The following is a 19,020-nucleotide window of genomic DNA, read 5'->3' as shown; positions in this document are numbered from 1 at the left end:
GCCAAAGCAGGGCAATTCATTAAATAAATGGAAAGGAAGAAAATTGGATTCCACCTGACCAGGCTTACTTAATTGATAATCAGTCCAAGAAACTGAGAGGTCTCTGGAACAGTAACAGGAAATGTTGATTTTAATCCTGCCCTTGGAGGCATAGAAGAGTAGAAGAAATGTTATGGCAGAGACTAAACACTCCAGTTCAGTCACAGCAAAGGTTTCTTTACATTGTAACTTCAGTAATTGCATGTATTGAAGTCTAGTAGGGAAATGCTGCATGCTGGATCTATCTTTATATGGGAAACCTTACATTGCCTGCCTATGTGGTGTCAGTTCATATCATTCTTTGTGAAATGTAGCAATGGGGAATGTAGAACATGATTTGTGGGTTCAATATGTCATAAACATTTCTGATTTCAGCTGGCAAAGTAGCTCTGATTTTATTTAATAGTTCACACAGGACACGTGCTTGAGTGACAAACTACCTTGTTTTCAGTTAGTGTGGGCTGACTAGTAAGAAAATAAACACTTCCAGAATTTACATCATTAGCTTAACAGGCACTATTACGAAGTAGTGCTGGGACAAGTGCCTAATTAATTTCCAGTAATTTATCTGCATTAGTTTCAGAATAGCATTTTTACAGTGATTTCTGCTGCAAGTCACAGTATGTACATGCACTTTGCAGAACCAAGTCCTAGTTTTTTGGTTCAGGTTGTTTGGGCTTTTTGTTTCTTTTAAATCCTGCTGCTTCACTGCTGTAGGACCAGGACTTTTTTTCTTCTCCTGTTCATTTTCTTGGATTTTATGGGTTTGCATCAGGATACTTTAATCAACAAAATTACATAAACCAGATGTTTTCAAACACGTCATTGCCGTGGCAGGGTGTGCAGCCGCAGCACGTGCACACTGGCAGCAGTTTGGGCAATTCAAGTATTACACATTTTTGGGGGTGATCCAGATTTACATGGTGGCTGCATCTAGTCTCTGTGCTTTCAGAGAGCAGCCACTGCATGGCTGGATAATCCATTTATGCATAAACTGGTTTTGGTGGACTTTTTATGGACTCCTAGGGGCAACTACATTCTTTTGTCACTCAAGCTCTGGAAGGAAAAATGCTTAGATCAGTTTTTCCTTCTGCTGTAGTTTATGGTAAAGTTTGGAATGATAAAGCCTGAGACCTCACTGTGCTGGGTTGAGGCAGCCCCCTTCCCCACCACTGGCAAAAATAAACACTCAGACAAACGGATTGCAAAAGTGATGGAAAGTTTAAATAGAAAGCAGTGAACATTTACAGAAAGCCAAACGCACAGTGACAAAGAAAGATCCCAAAACAGACGCAGAGAGATCCCATCCCCACCTGAGGGTACACCCAAAACCCTCAGGGCTTCTTCTTCCCCCCCCCCCCCCCACTGCTAGGCTAGTCTCAGCTGGTCAGATCTGAGACTGCCCATCCCCCCATGGCCTTGGGCCTAGGGCCTAGACAGGCCCAAAGCCAGGAGACATCTCCCCCAGTTACCAGCTGACGGAGGAGGAAGAAAAGAGAGCGTGCTAGACTCCGCACTGCATCTTATAGTGGTGCAAAGGATTGTGGTAGGAAATACTACATAATTTCCTGTGTCCACCCCTCTGGGCTGGACTTCTGGATACAGGAAGTAAACATTGCAGGGGGGCACCCAGCTCAAACTGTAACACTCACATATTGGAAGCATTAAGCAATGCATTGTGTTTGCTATCTAGGATTTTGGAAAGCTGTTCTCTCTAGCGCATTTGTCACATTTGGGGTTGTTTTTCTCTGATGTTTGCTTACAACATCAAGCATATTCTTATTCCTCAGGAAATTTATGTAATTTAAATAGTTATAAATTGGTAAAGCCAAGCACACTTTACTCCTGTCTTCCAGTAGGAGAAATTGTACATACAGGAGTTAGTTGGTAAATACTTTCCCAATAATTTTTAGAATGAGTTACTGTATTACAAGAAGTTCAGGATTTCTGTAGCCTCAACTATTAACCTAGACTCTTGCATCTGTTGCTTATTGCAATCAGGAAACAAAATCTTTTATATGAAGTAGTTTAGATATGCTTTCTAATAAAGCATCTAGATTGTTAAAATACCTTTTTTTCCAGGCACTGCTAATAAGTACATTCAATTCCTCTAAATGCCAAGTGAGCTCATGTGTACACACATGAGGGTAAATTGCTCTGCCACAATCTGCCTGTTGTACTTTTCCCAGAGAACATAGCTACTCGATCCTTCTGCCATCTCTCTTGAGAGATGAGGGAAGGAAAAGAGTCTGAGAGTCACACATGCTGCCTTAGTGAGCTAATTTGGAACTGGTGAACTGCTCCTAGCAACCTGTCTTATTTTCCAGGTATACTTGCATCACTCTCTTGTTTGACAGAGCAGAACTTACGAAGGGTTTTTTTGGCCATGTACATCTCAGAATTAGCCTTACACCTTGGTAATGCCACAGCAATCCTGGCTGACACTAAGACCCTGCTACCGCTGCTAACTACTCTTTTAGTTCCAGCTATAGATTTACAAGTGAATCTCTAACTTCTCAGATTTACTAAATATCTCTTTGTTAAGAACATTGAGTCTTCAAAGGTGGAGCAAAGGGATTCAAATATAAAATTCTGAATGCTAGTCCTAGTGCAGGCTGGAGAGGGCTCATTATGGCGCCCCTGGTGTGCCTTCCTGCACTCTGTTCAGATGGGAGCTAGCCAGTGAAGACCATAATTCACACTTTTGGAGGCCAGCAGGAATACTTCAAGCTTTCTTTTCTTTTTTTAAAACAGCTCATATTTGAAAAAAAAAAAAAAAAGTATAAAAGAATGAACACTATGTCTCGGTCCAGAGAGGGAAAGAGACTCGGTTCTTTTGAATATTCCCATGTTATGAAATTAGAGGCACAAACGAGGCCAAAATATCAACGGTGAGGCTATTTATTAACAGAATAAAGTGGATAGATCAGAAGGCGAGAAGGGGGGAGGGAGAGAGAGAGAGAAAATAGAGAGAGCAAAGAGGGAGAGAGAAGATGAAAGGAATTATATTGGCACTTGGTGCCATGGTTTAGTCATGAGGTCTGTGGTGACAGGTTGGACTTGATGATATTGAGGTCTCTTCCAACCTTGGTGATTCTGTGATATTACCACACCCCTCACCCCTCACAGTTTGGGTCTGTGTAGGAAGGGTGTGAGCAATCTTTATCTATGCACATTCCAGAGAGTCATTATCCAGTGGCAAATACACATCAACTGTTGTCTGGGCAAGCAGCAAAGGTGATTTTATCTTTGTTGAGTCACATCCAGAGAGACAAGATTTAGTCCCTTACATACTAGGATAGACAAAATAGAATAGAATAGAATAGAATAGAATAGAATAGAATAGAATAGAATAGAATAGAATAGACCAGGTTGGAAGAGACCTTCAAGATCATAGTGTCCAATCCATCATCCAACACCACCTAATCAACTAAACCATTTCTTACTATTAAGACAGAAAGTCTGATATTTAAAAATGCATAACATAAAAATCATTCTGCACATTTCTAATTATTGTTCTTATGCCTAACCTTAGAACAAATGCCTATGCTCAAGATATCAACTTCTGAGAGCAGTTTCATTAAAAAATATTGTAAAATTCCTATTTAATTATGGCATGTTTATCTTAAACAGCAAATTAGCTTCTCACAGCGTTCAAGACTCCCATCTTTAGATCCTATTTTACATCTTTACAAAACTATAGAGGGGAAAAACTCCATGACATAATTGCTAAGTGTTCTATATTTGCATCTCATGTATGGTTAAAATTTGATGTTGGTCATAACGTGATATTTGGTGTTGGATTTGTTTTTTAATTTTAGGGTTTTGCTAATATTAAATTAGTGTTAAAGATTATTTTTTCACTGTTTCAATTTCAGATTTGGATTCTCTAACAGGGCATGCATTTCCAGGTAAAGTGGACAGTTAGATTAGATTCTGTAACTTGTTTGTTTTGTACTGAGTTTATTGTTTCTTGAATTTTCATTTGGGGTGGGGGGGGAGGGGGAAGAGGGGTGTAAAATATATTTGGTGTGCTTCTGACAGCATTTTGTTACATATCAAAATTGTACTGCTAGAGTAATTTTTACATTTCAGATAAATGAGTAAGAGATAGGTATTTATATGCACTAGTTTAAGGAACAGAATTGAAAATCCTTAAATATTAGCTATAGTATCTTTAATATTAAACAAACCGAGTTTGCAATGTGATTCTCTAAAGGAAAAAAAAAAAAAAAAGGCGACTGGTAGTATTTCAGGAAAGTGAAGGTTCAAGAATAAAAGACTGAGTTTCTACTTCTCTTACTAGAAATGTATAGGAAACAGGTTTTGAACAATAACAACATGATTTTCAACACAGAGTCGAGATGACAAGAACAAAATTATGTTAATTCTGTGGATTCTACTGTACCCATCCTTTTTTTTTTATTCTGCAATAAAATTAACTTTGAAAATAGTTCAGCCAAATATTTTAGCATCTTACAACTATAATTACTTAACAATTCAAACATCAATTGTTTTTACCACACATATCAAAGCAGAGAATTTGATGCTCCTGTGAACTTCTGTGTTACTCGTGTAAAATTTTTGGCACAGAAGGAATATCTATAAGCACTCTGTGAGATAAGGTAAATCTCTGCTGCAAATGTACACACACTTCCTGTTGCCAAAATTCTCTTGAATATTCCTTTAAATAAACAGCTTATGAAAACTAAGGCATAATTTTTGTATCCCAAAGATAAATATTTAGTAGAATGTGTGATAATATTTATCATTAGAACAGTGTTAATCTTTATTATGTAATTGGTTTCTAATATATCTATTCCAAAATATAATGGTCCTCCTTTAGTTTTTGTTTTAAAATGATGGGACAGTAGATTTATTTGGTATTTTCCACGTGTTCCTGCATTATGAGGATTAGGTATGCTATAGGGATCTCAGCAGAACAAATGATCAAAAGAAGATTAGAAGTTCATTATCATGAAATTTGTGTGCAGTGTGGTGCAGATCCAGGAACAGTCTGTCAGAGCTATTTGTACTTCAATGAAACAGCAGACCAACTGATATCTTTTTGAAATGTCTGAAGACTGTAAGTGTAGATTTTGCCATTTTCATCCCAGATGAGGAGACTCTTATTCTGAGTAGTCTGGTTTGGTTTGAGTAAGGATACTCATGGAACAATGTACTGCTTAATCAGACCATCTTGTAAATACAATCTTTATAACTGCTGTCAAATATGTGCATGTATCACCCGGGTAGACACTGAGACAAGCAGTAGCAGTGTTTTGGTTTGTTTTGGTTTTTCTATCTCCTTTTAAAAATTGAGTCTGCTTTTAATGTGAATATTGTGTGTTATGAGGCAGTGCTACCCATGGTGTGTCCCATTCTTACTTTGAAATATGGTATTTTGTAACCTAATGATAATGACTTATACTGATAACAAAGCCTTATTTTGATCCATATGCTTCCTAATTATGGCAAAGATAAATCATCCTTATTCTGCATGGAAAATGTCCTGAATGTCCTCTACTTTACTCCATCGAATGGCCCATTATTTAGCACAGACAGAAATATCTTTGAGTCTAATTCACTGCCAAAGGATTGTAGGAGAATAATATAGGGAACTGAGTGAAGCCTGTAAACATGCATTTTGCATAAAGAGGTGTTTATTTGGAGACTCACAGTATGGACGTGCTGCTGTGCAGCTCACGGAATTCACCAGAAGAACCATTTCTCATGTTACCCTTTATTTGACAGAGTTGAGACATACTCCTTTCACACAAAACTATAAGCAAAATGGCCTATCTTGTCTTCAGCTTTCCTTACATTTAACAGTTAATTCATGACAGTATTCTTCTAAAATAGTGTAGATTTTATAGTTACAGGTGTAGCTAAGTTAAACACCAAAAGGGATGTTTTATCTAGTTACACTGAAAAACACAGAACACTAAATCCATCCTGATACCTGTGTGTAAACATGGTAACTCTAGTCAGACTAAAGCATGTTGATTTTCAGGAAAAAAAGATCAAAATGTTACTTAGGCTTATTCAATAGCAATTAGTTAATTAGATGAGATGTATCCAGATGAACTTAATGTATTTAACAGGCGATTTGAGTCTCACACAAAACAAACTTGGTTGAGATTTCTGTTTATCTCATCTTGGGAAAAGCACTCCCTTTGAGCTAATCCAACAAGATTCATTAACAAGACCTCTAAGTTTTTCATTTCACCCTTAGCCACTGCCCTGCACTAGCAGAGCATGAAAAAACACCTTCTAAAAGTCACTTACCTGTGTTAGTATGGTGCTGACTGGATGCTAATGCCAGGCCCTTAGCTAGGCAGATTGATGAAACTTGGTTCTTCACTGACCTAATCACACACCTGGGGGCCAGAGGTTGTTTGTATCCAGATGGCTTCAAATTCATGTGAGCTCATGTAATGGGTTGGGGCAAACCCCCTCCCCACCACGTGCAGAAATAACGACTCAGACAAAGGGATTGCAAAAGTGATGGAAAGTTTAAATAGAGAATAGTGAGTGTGTGCAAAGAACTAGAAACACAGTGACAAGAAGAAACCCCAAAACAGACCCAGAGAGATCCCATCCCCACCTGAGGGTGCACCCAAAACCCCCAGGGCTCCTCCTTCCCCCCCCCCACTGCTAGGCTAGTCTCAGCTGGCCAGATCTGAGACTGCCCATCCCCCTGTGGCCTTGGGCCTAGCCAGGCCCATGGCCGGGAGATCTCTCCTCCAGTTACCAGGTGGCGGAGAGGAAGGAAAGAGGAAGTGCCAGACCCCGCCGTAAAACTTATAGTGGTGCAAGGGATCATGGTAGGAAATAACCTAATTTCCTGTATCCACCCACTGGGCTGGACTTCTGGACACAGGAAACACCCCTGTAGCAGAGGGCACCCAGCCCAAACTACGACAGCTCACATGAGAATATGACTGCTTGGTGGATTTCAGACTAGGAAGTACATTCGCTGGCACCACTGGCCACTGCATCTGCTTCCCCCTATGTTTTCTGTAGATATGGGCAGTGTGCAACGTCAGAGACAGATCAAAATATAAGCCACACCAAAGCATCTGTCTGGTTTATATGTGAAAGGAAAAAGAAATTCTTTATAACCCTTGCAGTTGATCAACTGAAACCCTAAAGTATGAGATTTGATTATAGTCATTGTCTTAATGCAGAGCTGCAAGTGTTATGGGCATGTTGAGAACTTCCAGAAGCTGGATTAAAGCATCTCTTTTACAATGATATCTAATCTCGTCCTAAAGCTCCAAGCAATGGCGAGTCCACCAGCTCCCCTGGTAAGCCGTTCCAATATTTAATTACCCTTAGTGCTAGGAAATTGCAATGTTGTGGAAAGGTTGACTATGTCTAATTTCAGCTGCCAGTCTTCCTTTTGCTATGCCTTTGTCAGTAAGACTGAAAAGTCTCCCTTTTTCAAATATGTTTTCCGAACAAGTGTCAATAAAAAACTGATTATTTGCAGTGACCTGTTAAAAAGCCTGCACACACAGAAGCTTGTGAACCTTTTCTGGCCATGCCACCTGGTCTTATTGCCTTGATCTGCAAACCCTGCATCTTCCATATCTTTAGACTATCACAATTTTAACACCCCTGTGACTACTAAAAATTTATATGTAGCAGTCAAGGCAGCTTTCAACTTCTGATAAATTGAATATGTTTTGCTCTTTAAGGCTTACACTGTAAGACTGGTTTTCTGACAGCTGTCCTAGGAAGTGTCTCCATCTTTTTCAAAACCTATGAGTGCTATAGAGAATTTATTAATGTAGAAACTTTGTAAATGCTGTATATAGAATCAAAGTAAATTCTTATTTGTACATAATGCCTCTTTTCTCACCCCCTTTTTAGGCATTTAGTTACAGTTCAGAACTGTAGCTCAGGCTGCAGAGATTGTCTGTGTCAAGTAATCCAAGTGGTGATCCCAAAATTTAGCTGATAGAATAGGGATGAATGGGTTTGCCTTAGTTTGATGTGGCTGGTGTAAAAATGGAGGTGGAAAAGAATGCTGCTTAAGACAGCATATGAACTCTAGCTTCTTCCAATCTGCTCATAGCTGGGTGGGCACACAGTTTTGGGGGATTGTTATTCCAAAGAGGAAGGAAAATTAGCCAGCATATGTCTCTATGGGAGAAGGATGAAAAAAGGGACAGAGGCTTCAAAGCATGTGAGGATATGTTATTTCCTAACTTTTAGGAGTCTTCAAAACAAAAAATGCTATGCTGGCAGTCCCTGTAATCAATGGCACTTTCTCAGTGTTCTTAATCAAGCTGCTCTCATTTACTCAGCTAAGCACATTCCTTTATAATACCACCTGTGCCTTCATGGCAGAACCTTGAGACATCTGCTTTCAAGAACTGTATTTTTCTATCTGACAGATAAGTGTGCCACAAAACTGGCCAGATTACAATGAATTTAAACCCTTCCTTTGGTCTTTGTGTCACAGAACAGAATCTCCCATGAGGTAGGTCTAGGTCTTTTATTCCCAGATGTTCCAAATCTCCTGTTTGTTTGCTTTAAAACACATTTTGGTTGCAAAAGTTTACCCATAGCAATTATTTGCTTGTTTCTTTGGTAGTAAAGAAAGGAAGGAGTCTCAGACTCTAATTCTTACTCAAAGGATAAGTTATATATTTTATATTACGGTGTTTGGATAGATGCATGAAACTACAGTGAATATAAAGGCCAAACTGAGGGATCTCTGACTCCAGAGGAGTGTCTTAAGAGTGGGTGTTCACTCAGGTTATATCTGTAGTAGCATAGGTCTTGCATTCCTTGCATTTTTTCTATGTTCTATACCAAGTTCCCTTGTAGACAGAGGCAGTAATAGTTGTTGTTTAAAAAAAAAAAAAAAAAGAAAGAGAAAGGTTTTGTCTTTGTTTTTGGTTCTGTTACTCTCACATACTCTGTGAACTCACGCCCTTGTAATTGCAATGTTGCCAAGGTACTTATGGTTACACTGAGTTATGCCCCATTAAATCACCTCTCTCAAACCACATCCCTATATATACTCTAATATCTTGCATTAACTCACTTAAAATAATTGTTTTGGTTAGAAAAGACCTCTAAGATCATCAAGTAGAACCATGACTATGTCCCAAAAAGCCATGTCCACATGTTTCTTGAACATCTCCAGGGACAGTGACTCCACCAGGCCAAAACTGAATACAGTATTTGTAGTGCGGCCTCACCAGTGCTGAGTACGTGAGAGACATAATCACTTCCCTGCTCCTGATGGTCACACGATTCCTGACACAGGCCAGGATACTGTGTGCTTTCTTGGCCACCTGAGCACATTGCTGGGTCATGTTTAGATGGCCATCAGCCAGCACCCCTAGCTCCTTTTCTTCCAAGAAAATATTTAGCCACTCTGCCCTAAGCCTGCATGGGGGGATGTGACCCAAGTGGCTCAGCACTTGGTTTTGTTAAAACTTTGTGGAGGGTTTGAGAGGAAGGCCTAGCCTCCTCTCCCCCACAAAGAGGAAGAAAAACCACAGCTAGCCAGCCAGAGAAGCAAAAGGGAATGCTATATTTACAAGCAATTTTTAGGGAATGCAGGATATATACACAATTTACAGTATTTACAATATATACACAGAAATATACAGCAAGGTAAAAGAACAATAATAATACAGGAATGAAACTCCCTCCTCTGCTGAGGAGAGTTCCCCCCCTGTACCCCCTTCTCTGCCCTTTTTCCCCAAAGAGGGTTAGAAAGAGAGAAAAAGAGCAATTGTTAATAAAAGCAGTTACAAATTAAAGCAAAGTGTTAGTAGGCCACACGCTTATCTGAACAGTCTGGCAGAGAGCCTGGAAGCAGACGAGCTGGAAAGGGAGGAGGGAAGAGTGAACTGAGGAAAGTCTCAGCTGCACTCAAAACTTAAAGTTGCATTCTACCAATCTACCAATGAAATTCGTTTAGACCTGTCTTTTGTTTACAAAACATTCAGCCACAGTGCTCCAGCACTGTCCCTTTCTTAAAGGCACATCCTCAAATGGTCACAATCCACCCCTTCTAAACAATTTCATTGGCTGTTCATACTGTCCATCCAATCCAAGACAATATTTACAGTCTGTAAGTAAAGTTCATAGTCCATTCCGGCTATACTCAGATGTAGAAAGGTCATTGTAAGGAGGAGCTTCCTCAGCACAAGTTACTTTCTCCTCTGGAGGTTTAGCACAGTTGGTACCTTCAGGCCAACTTGAGATCACCTCTACTAGACCAGGTCTTTCAAGATTTCCCATTCGAGCTCTCTGTGTTATCAGAGCCATCCACTTAGACCATGTTGAGTCTGTGGCATGATGTGGTGTGGAGCCTTTGCCTTTGAACATCTGTCGTAGGGTTGGAAGGGAAAGGCCGTGCCTTCTCCTCCCCCTGGAAAGTGAAGAAAAAAAACTCACGGCCGAATTAGCAAAGCAGTGGGTGCTGTATATTTACAAAGCAATATAGAATATGCGGGGGAATATATACAGAATTTACAGTATTTACAATATATACACAGAAATATACAACAAAGTAGCACAGAAATGAGAGTTCCCCCCTCTGCTGAGGGGGTTCCCCACCTCTGCTCCCCCTTCTCTCCCCCTTTCCCCAGAGAGGGTTAGAAAGAGAGAAAAGAGGAAAAAAAGAGCAGTGATTAATTAGAAGCAGTTAGGCCGTTACGTGTTAAAAAGTTCTTATCTCCTCCCAAGGCCGAGTCTGGCCGAAAGCCCAAAACGCTGCGAGCTGCAAGCCACCCAAGGAGGGGAAGACAGACTGACCAGAAAAGTGCAGGAATGCCCAGGATACTCTGCTGCACTCCCAGTTCAAAAGGTGCTTCCTCCCAATCTACCAATGAAATTAGTTTAGATCCGTCTTTTTGTTTACAAACATCCGACCACCATATTCCCTTTCTTAAGGGGACAGCCTCAAATGGTCACAACATCCAATTCAAAACTGGTAATATGGGAGCTAAGAGAAGTTGTGATTCAGTTCGAATCACTTCAGAAGATGCTTTTACTCTTTCATAGGCAGCTAAAATTTCTTTCTCTGTTGGAGTATAATTAGCCTCTGAACCTCTGTAGCCTCAACTCCAGAAACCAAGAGGTCGTCCACGTGTCTCACCTGGAGCTTTTTGCCACAAGCACCAGGTTGGACCATTGTCACTTGCAGCCGTGTACAAAATGTTCTTAATGTCTGGACCATCTCAGACAGGTCCCAGACCCATTGCTTGAACTACCTCTTGCTTTATCTGGTCAAAGGCTGCTTGTTGTTCAGGTCCCCAGTGGAAACTGTTTCTCTTTCGAGTCACATCATACAGAGGTTTCACAATCTGACTGTATCCAGGAATGTGCAGTCTCCAAAATCCCACTATCCCCAAGAAACATAAGGTCTCTTGCTTGTTTGTGGGATTTGCCATGGTAGAGACTCTGTTAATAAATTAAGCTAATTATCTGCCCCACGTTGGGCGCCAAGAAAAAGAATGTCATAGGGTTGGAAGGGAAAGGCCGGGCCTTCTCCTCCCCCTGGAAAGTGAAGGAAAGAAAAACTAACAGCTGAATTAACAAAGCAGTGGGTGCTGTATGCCTGAAGGGGGGTTGTAGACAGGCAGAGGTTGGTCTCTTCTCCCAGGCAGCCAGCACCAGAACAAGAGGACACAGTCTCAGGCTGCACCAGGGGAGGTTTAGGCTGGAGGTCAGGAGGAAGTTTTATACAGAGAGAGTGATTGCCCACTGGAATGGGCTGCCCGGGGAGGTGGTGGAATCGCCATCACTGGAGGTGTTCAGGAGGAGACTTGACAGGGTGCTTGGTTGCATGGGTTAGTTGATTAGGTGTTGTTGGATGATAGGTTGGACGCAATGATCTTGAAGGTCTCTTCCAACCTGGTTTATTCTATTCTGCTCTATTCTGTTCTGTTCTGTTCTGTTCTGTTCTGTTCTAAACAAAACAAAAGAGGTCACTCACAGCTGAGCTCCCTTTGTGCTTCTTGTGCAGTAAAATTCGATTGATAGAAAAACAAAGAAGAAATGAACCCTTACACTTCATCTGGCATAGTTCTTTTCTGGCTTCATGACTTTTTTTAGCTCTGTTAATTTCTTATAGTTCTGTGTTTGCCCCTTGACTTTTTTTCTCAAGTTAAAACTGTGAGGAGAAAGCTTCTGCGTTGCCTTTAGAATCTTGATTAGGATTTAACCTGTTTCTTTTTTCACTTAATAAAAGAAAGGAATGCAAACTTTTCTGGAAAATGAGGTAATTTCATAATTAGAAGGTTGATTTTATGCTTTAGTATTACTTGGTCTCATTCCTTTTGGTTCTGTGATTTATAGTTTTTTGATAAGAATTGTATAAATAACTTGGTACAGAGGAACACATACTAGTAGTCATTTCTTAGCTATTTGTGTAATGTGAGGTATACAAAGTCCCAATGGGTTATGCTCTATTCTTGATTATATTTTATATCAAGCTAAGGATTATTTTTTAGTTGTGCTTTTAATTTATTCTTGTTTTTAATGTTTCATTAATTATTGTTTTTAAGTGCTCTGGAGTACTTCATGTTAAGGGTACAAGATGAAACAGAGTAATTATATACCTCATTCATTATCACCAAATGGAATAAAGGGAAATAAAATTAAGAAGGGGGAAAAAAAACACACCAAAAAAACCCCAACCACAAAGAAGAAAAAGATTTGGACTCTGCTAAATACTGCAGAGCTACATGATGTATCTGATTTGCAAATACATGAATGCAGGGCTCGGTTCTTCCTTAATTAAGCATTTCTTTTTAGAAAAATCTGAAACATAATTGTTTGAGAGCTGCAAGGGCAACAGTAATTATGATACTGGGTTTGTCAAATTATCCTGAACATTCTACTAAGGCAGCAGTTTTTCTGAACTGTCATTCAACTATTGTTGCTTTATGTTTAGCCTGCAATGCTGATAGAAATTGTTTTGAACATATTATGTTGCAAAACATCTTAAATAGCCCCAGCACTTCATAATGTTAAGAGAAATGGGTCAGATGAAGACTCTGAAATATTCAAGTCTCCTAAAAGGAATTTATTCACATGTTTTAAATTAATTCTGTAGTCCACTCAAAAAAAAAATCATACGAAGAAAAATATTAAATTGGAATTATACCCAAGGGCAAATCTTTAAGCAGGATAACTTAGATTTTGAAATGAAAAGGGGACAACCTTATTGGCTCAAGGCATACATTTGACATTTATCTGCTGAAGTGTGCAGTTATTAGAGGTTCTGACATATCTATGAAGTATTATGTATAGCTATTGAGCTTTACATTGTAATTACTATTAAAAACCCACTTGTTGTAATTTTGCACCAGATCCTACATGTCTTTGGAAAGAAGCCAACTGTCGCAGGTTGAGGGGAAGGCCTCAGCCTTCTCACCCCCTGTAAGTGATGGGGAAAAAAAACACAGCTAATCACAGCCAGATGAGCAAAGGAATGTGCTATATTTACAAGCGGTTTTTAGGGGCTGCAGGACATATATATATATATATACATATACACACACACAATTTACAGTATTTACAATATATACACAGAAATATACAACAAAGTAACACAGGAATGAGTTTCCTCTCGCCTGCCAGGAGGAGGGCTCCCCCCCTGTACACCCTTCTCTCCCCTTTTTCCCCAGAGGGGATTAGAAAGAGAGAAAAGGAGCAGTTGTTAATTGAAAGCAGTTATAATTAGAGCAAAATGTTAGTAAGTTTTTGCAGGCCTCACGCTTATCAGTCCAAGGTCAGTCTGGCAGAAAGCCTAGAAGCCGCAAGCTGCGAAAGAAGGGGGGGAAAGTGCAAGACTGAGAAAAGTCTCTGCGGGAATCAAAACTAAAGGCAGTACTCTACCAATCCACCAATGAAATTAGTTTAGACCTGTCCTTTGTTTATAAATCATTCAGTCACAGTGTCTCTTTCCTCAAGGCGTAGCCTCAAACGGTCACAGTCCACCCCTTCTAAACAATTTCATTGGCTGTTCATACTGTCCATCCAATCCACGACGATATTTACAGTTTGTAAGTAAAGATCATAGTCCATTCTGGCTACACTCAGATGTAGATGATTCAAAAGTCAAAAAAAATCAGAAAATGAGAAAAATGGAAAACAGTTCGTCTCTTCGCCGATTAAGCAAAGAAAAGGAAAACAGGGATACTCAGGGTCTCTTAGTTGACTCAGGGCTCTCAGGGTTCATGCACCGTAGATTCCTCACTCATTCTTCCTTTGGACGCGATGTAGCTGTACAACAGTTTGAAATTAGACTCTTTCAGATAAGGTTAAATTTCTTTGTGGAATACACTGAATTTCACCATTCTCTTGCATTACCCAATAAGTGTGACCCGGACCTTCAGCTGAAACCACCCCTCGGACAGGTTTAGCCTCTCCTGAGGGTGAAAATACCCAAACAGTTTTACCTAACAGATTCTTTTCTCTAACAACAGGAACTCTATCACCTTCTACTTTCTGTAGCAGATCTGAATGTGCAGGTCCAGCTCGGTTCACTGAACCTCTACTATTTACCAGCCAGGTTGCTTGTGCTAAATGTTTTTCCCAGTTTTTCAAAGATCAACCCCTAATGTCTTTAAGAGTGGTCTTCAACAAACCATTGTAGCGTTCAATCTTCCCTGAAGCTGGTGCATAGTAAGGAATATGGAATATCCACTCAATACCGTGCTCTTTTGCCCAGTTCTTTACAAGGTTGTTCTTGAAATGAGTTCCGTTGTCTGACTCAATCCTCCCTGGAGTTCCGTGTCTCCACAGGATCTGTCTCTCCAGACCGAGAATGGTGTTGCGTGCAGTTGCATGTGGAACTGGATAAGTTTCTAACCATCCAGTGTTTGCCTCTACCATAGTAAGCACGTATTGCTTACCAGAATGAGAACGTGGTAGAGTAATGTAGTCAATCTGCCAAGCTTCACCATACTTGTACTTCTCCTTCTCCATACTTTGCCTCTGCAACTCGGCGTGTTGGACTCCACACTGCAGACTGCCACCTTCGCTTGTTTCCAACAAGAAGACAGGAACCGTCTGTGAACAAAGCATATTAATTTTCATCATCAGAAAGGTCATTGTAAGGAGGAGCTTCCTCAGCACGAGTCACTTTCTCCTCTGGAGATGTAGCACAGTTGGTACCTTCTGGCCAACTTGAGATCACCACCACTAGACCAGGTCTTTCAAGATTTCCCATTCGAGCTCTCTGTGTTATCAGAGCCATCCACTTAGACCATGTTGTGTCTGTGGCATGATGTGGTGTGGAGCCTTTGCCTTTGAACATCCAATTCAAAACTGGTAATCTGGGAGCTAAGAGAAGTTGTGATTCAGTTCCAATCACTTCAGAAGATGCTTTTACTCCTTCATAGGCAGCTAAAATTTCTTTCTCTGTTAGAGTATAATTAGCCTCTGAACCTCTGTAACCTCGACTCCAGAAACCAAGAGGTCGTCCACGTGTCTCACCTGGAGCTTTTTGCCACAAGCACCAGGTTGGACCATTGTCACTTGCAGCCGTGTACAAAATGTTCTTAATGTCTGGACCATCTCAGACAGGTCCCAGACCCACTGCTTGAACTACCTCTTGCTTTATCTGGTCAAAGGCTGCTTGTTGTTCAGGTCCCCAGTGGAAACTGTTTCTCTTTCGAGTCACATCATACAGAGGTTTCACAATCTGACTGTATCCAGGAGTGTGCAGTCTCCAAAATCCCACTATCCCCAAAAAACGTTTCTTGCTTGTACATGGGATTTGCATGGTAGAGACTCTATTTACCACATCCACTGGAATGTGTTGGCATCCATCCTGCCACCGCACTCCCAGAAACTGAATCTCTGTGGTAGGTCCTTTCACCTTGTCTCGCTTGAAGGCAAAACCTGCATTCAGAAGAATGTCAATGATTTTGTTCTCTTTCTCGAAGACTACTTGAGCAGTTCTACCCCAGACGATGATATCATCGATGAACTGGATGTGTTCTGGAGCACCTCCTTTCTCCAGAGCATCGTGGATTACTGCATGACAGATGCTTGAGCTGTGGATCCAGCCCATTGGCAATCTATTGAAAGTGTACTGGATTCCTCTCCAGGTGAAAGGAAACTGAGGCCTGCATTCCTCTGCTATGGGAATAGAGAAAAATGCATTAGCAATGTCTATGGTAGCATACCACTTGGCCTCTTTGGATTCCAGCTGATATTGAAGTTCCATCATATCTGGTACTGCTTCACTCATAGGTGGTGTCACTTCATTTAGGGCTCGTTAGTCTACCGTCAGATGCCAGTCTCCATTCTGCTTCCGCACAGGCCACACTGGACTGTTGAAAGGTGAATGAGTTTTGCTGATGACTTTCTGACTCTCCAACTGACGAATCAGATTCTGAATGGGCAACAAAGAGTCACGGTTGGTTCTGTACTGTCTGTGATGCACAGTCTGAGAAGCAACCGGCAATTCAATGTCCTGCATCTTGTGTTGTCCCACAACTGCAGATTCATCAGAAAGCTCAGGTCTAACAGAGAGCTTTAGTTTTTGTCCGTCAATTTCTAGAGAAGCTACTCCAAAGGCCCATTTATAACCTCTAGGGTCTTTAAAACACCCTTCTCTCAGAAAATCCCTTCCCAAAATACAAGGTGCATCAGGTCTGGTCACAACTGTATGCTTCCTCCATTGTTTACCAGTTAAACTTATATTAACCTCCACCTTACTTAACTCTTGAGATCCACCAGTGACTCCCAAAATAGCTATAGACTCTGATCCCTGATAATTTGATGGCATTATGGTGCATTGAGCTCCTGTGTCAACCAAGGCCCTGTACTTCCGAAATTGCGAAGTGCCAGGCCACTGGATGTACACATCCCAATAGATTCTATTATCTCTGTTATCCCTCTCCTCCCCCTGGTGGGAGGCAGGGCACCCCTAGTTATGGGGAACATGCCCACATGTGCATTGAGCACAGTGTGCAGTGTTAGACCTGGATCCACTGTTGGAGCTACTAGAGTTGTTCTGGGGAACTGTGGAACTAACAGCTACCCTTCTGATATTGATTCCTCTGGTTCTGCCACTTTGCAATTCCCTTAGTCTCCTGAAAAGATTAGAAGTTGGTTGGCCATCCCACCGGTTCATGTTCTCACCAAACTCATCGCGCAGAATTATCCAAATAATCCTACGTGACTGCCTTGGTGGTCTGTTTTGATTTGATTTGTTTTGGAATGACCTCCTGGGAGGACGTGTATTCCTCACAGATGAAACTTGTATCCACCTGGAGGAAGAATTAGAATTATCTTTCTGTGCCAAGTGGTATATGGAATCTTTCAGATCCTTCATGCAACTCTCAATTTTTCCGGACAGAGTTTCAATGGCTGAAACCGAAGAAACACGTGTCATGCTATCCTCCAGTTGTGTCATTTGATCCGTGAATTGGCCAACCATAGGAGGAGCTCCACCATAAGTTCTTGACACAATTCTGCTTGCCAGAATGTTTGCATAATTAGAAGGAGCAAGTTTGATGGGCTTTTTAGCATGACCAATACCCACAGTAATGTCATCAGGATTCAGAGTTTCATGTTCACCATAGAGTATCTCTCTAACAGCAAATTCTCTCAAGCGCTTAATTCCCTCATCTATGATAGTCCAGGGCTTAGGATTCCAGGGAAGATCATCTTGGGAAGGGTATCTCAGGGCAACCGCCATTAAAAGGCGTATCCACAGATTAACCTTACCGAGAACCTTGCCTGGATGTTTATCCCATTATCCCTCGAGAGAGTTCCTAACTGAGCTGCTGACTTGTCTCCAACTGTTAGAGCTGGAGCACCTGTATCATAACACCTACTAAGCCACACTAGAACTGGCTCCTTATCCGCTCTGGTGTAATCTTTACGGACATTTCGTAACTCTTCCCTTGGTGAAGAACAGTCGGAAATGTCATCTGACTGTCCATCTACCATATCTTCCTCAATTTGTTGTCCAAATAATCCTGCTGCCACTCTCTTAAGGATCTCTTTAAGCTGAGAAGCACCACTGCTAGCTCCTGTCCTAGCTGCATCTTTATCCTGTTTTCATCTCACTAACTCAGCTAGATCTTTAAAACAAACCTTCTCTGCCTCCTCATCTGGATCTTTTCTAGTAGAGGGTCCCTCACCAGGATCAGTCTCCTGCTCTTCTCCTCCATTAGCTCCTGGATCCTCTTTGGTCTTTCCACTTCTAGTCTTTAAAACAGCCACTTTAACTGGAGCTGTGTTTGATTTTACAGCCACCGTAACAGAAGCTGACAGGTTCTGAGACAAATTAGATGCTGGGGCAGTGGCTTCCAGCCCCACCAAGAGAGTGGGTGGAAATGACTGTGCCTTGTTAATGGCTGAAGAAGAAGAAGGAGGAGGAGAAGGAGGAGACGCCATGTTTGCAGTTGCCGCTGCCCCTGTCAGCTTGCCAGAATCAGCGGCAAAACTGTTCAAAGCAGCTTTTCCAGTAGATTTTCTAGCTTTCTTTTTAACTGACACAGATTCTCCACACTCCTCATCACTGGACGCCTCTGGGACTGACCCAGAGCCACACCGCCTTCTCTTTGATCTAGGCTTAATAACAAAACACGCTCTCAATGCCTTCCTCTCCCGAGGCAAGGAAAACAGCAAGTATGCAATCACCATCACCAGCAACAGGTTTACACACATCAAATAAATCACCTTTGGATCCCAGCCATCACTTAAAGTTACCCTTTCCCCTGCTGGGATCTTAAACTCTTTTATCTCAATCGTGAGAGTGCTAGAGGTCACATTCCTGTATCTCGCTGGCCAGATGAAATTGACACAGCGTGCATAGAGCAGTCTGACCCGATACATAAACCACAAATAAATTGTCTGCATCAAATATTTACCCAGGTAATCCAGGATCAAACCCAAACAATATCTGTAGACCAGAGCCCCAAAAATTGAAAAAAACACACGCTCCAAAATCCACAGCACCTTCATGTTTTGCTAATC

At 41.1% G+C, this 19,020-nt stretch overlaps 1 protein-coding gene across 10 annotated transcripts in view; it reads left to right on the top strand.

The window, feature by feature from the left end:
* Window positions 1-19,020, top strand: part of DLGAP2 (DLG associated protein 2) — an 818,859-nt gene that overhangs the window by 510,381 nt on the left and 289,458 nt on the right. For 5 of the 10 annotated variants that reach the window (XM_068161340.1, XM_068161338.1, XM_068161337.1 and 2 more), the window contains one exon: window positions 3,918-3,950. The exons of 1 other annotated variant lie outside the window; for it this stretch is intronic. In XM_068161340.1, coding sequence (XP_068017441.1) covers window positions 3,918-3,950 — 33 coding nt within the window. Of the gene's footprint in view, window positions 1-3,917; window positions 3,951-7,229; window positions 7,350-19,020 lie in introns of those variants that run through there. 4 more of the 10 variants (XM_068161342.1, XM_068161344.1, XM_068161343.1 and 1 more) reach the window with 2 other exon arrangements.

Source organism: Melanerpes formicivorus, unplaced genomic scaffold, assembly GCF_026170545.1.
Source record: "Melanerpes formicivorus ecotype bairdi unplaced genomic scaffold, bMelFor1.0.p_v2 SCAF_57, whole genome shotgun sequence".
In the NCBI taxonomy this organism is placed as follows: domain Eukaryota; kingdom Metazoa; phylum Chordata; class Aves; order Piciformes; family Picidae; genus Melanerpes; species Melanerpes formicivorus.
The sequence above is the reverse complement of the archived record's forward strand: the minus strand, read 5'-3'. Positions and strand labels throughout refer to the sequence as shown.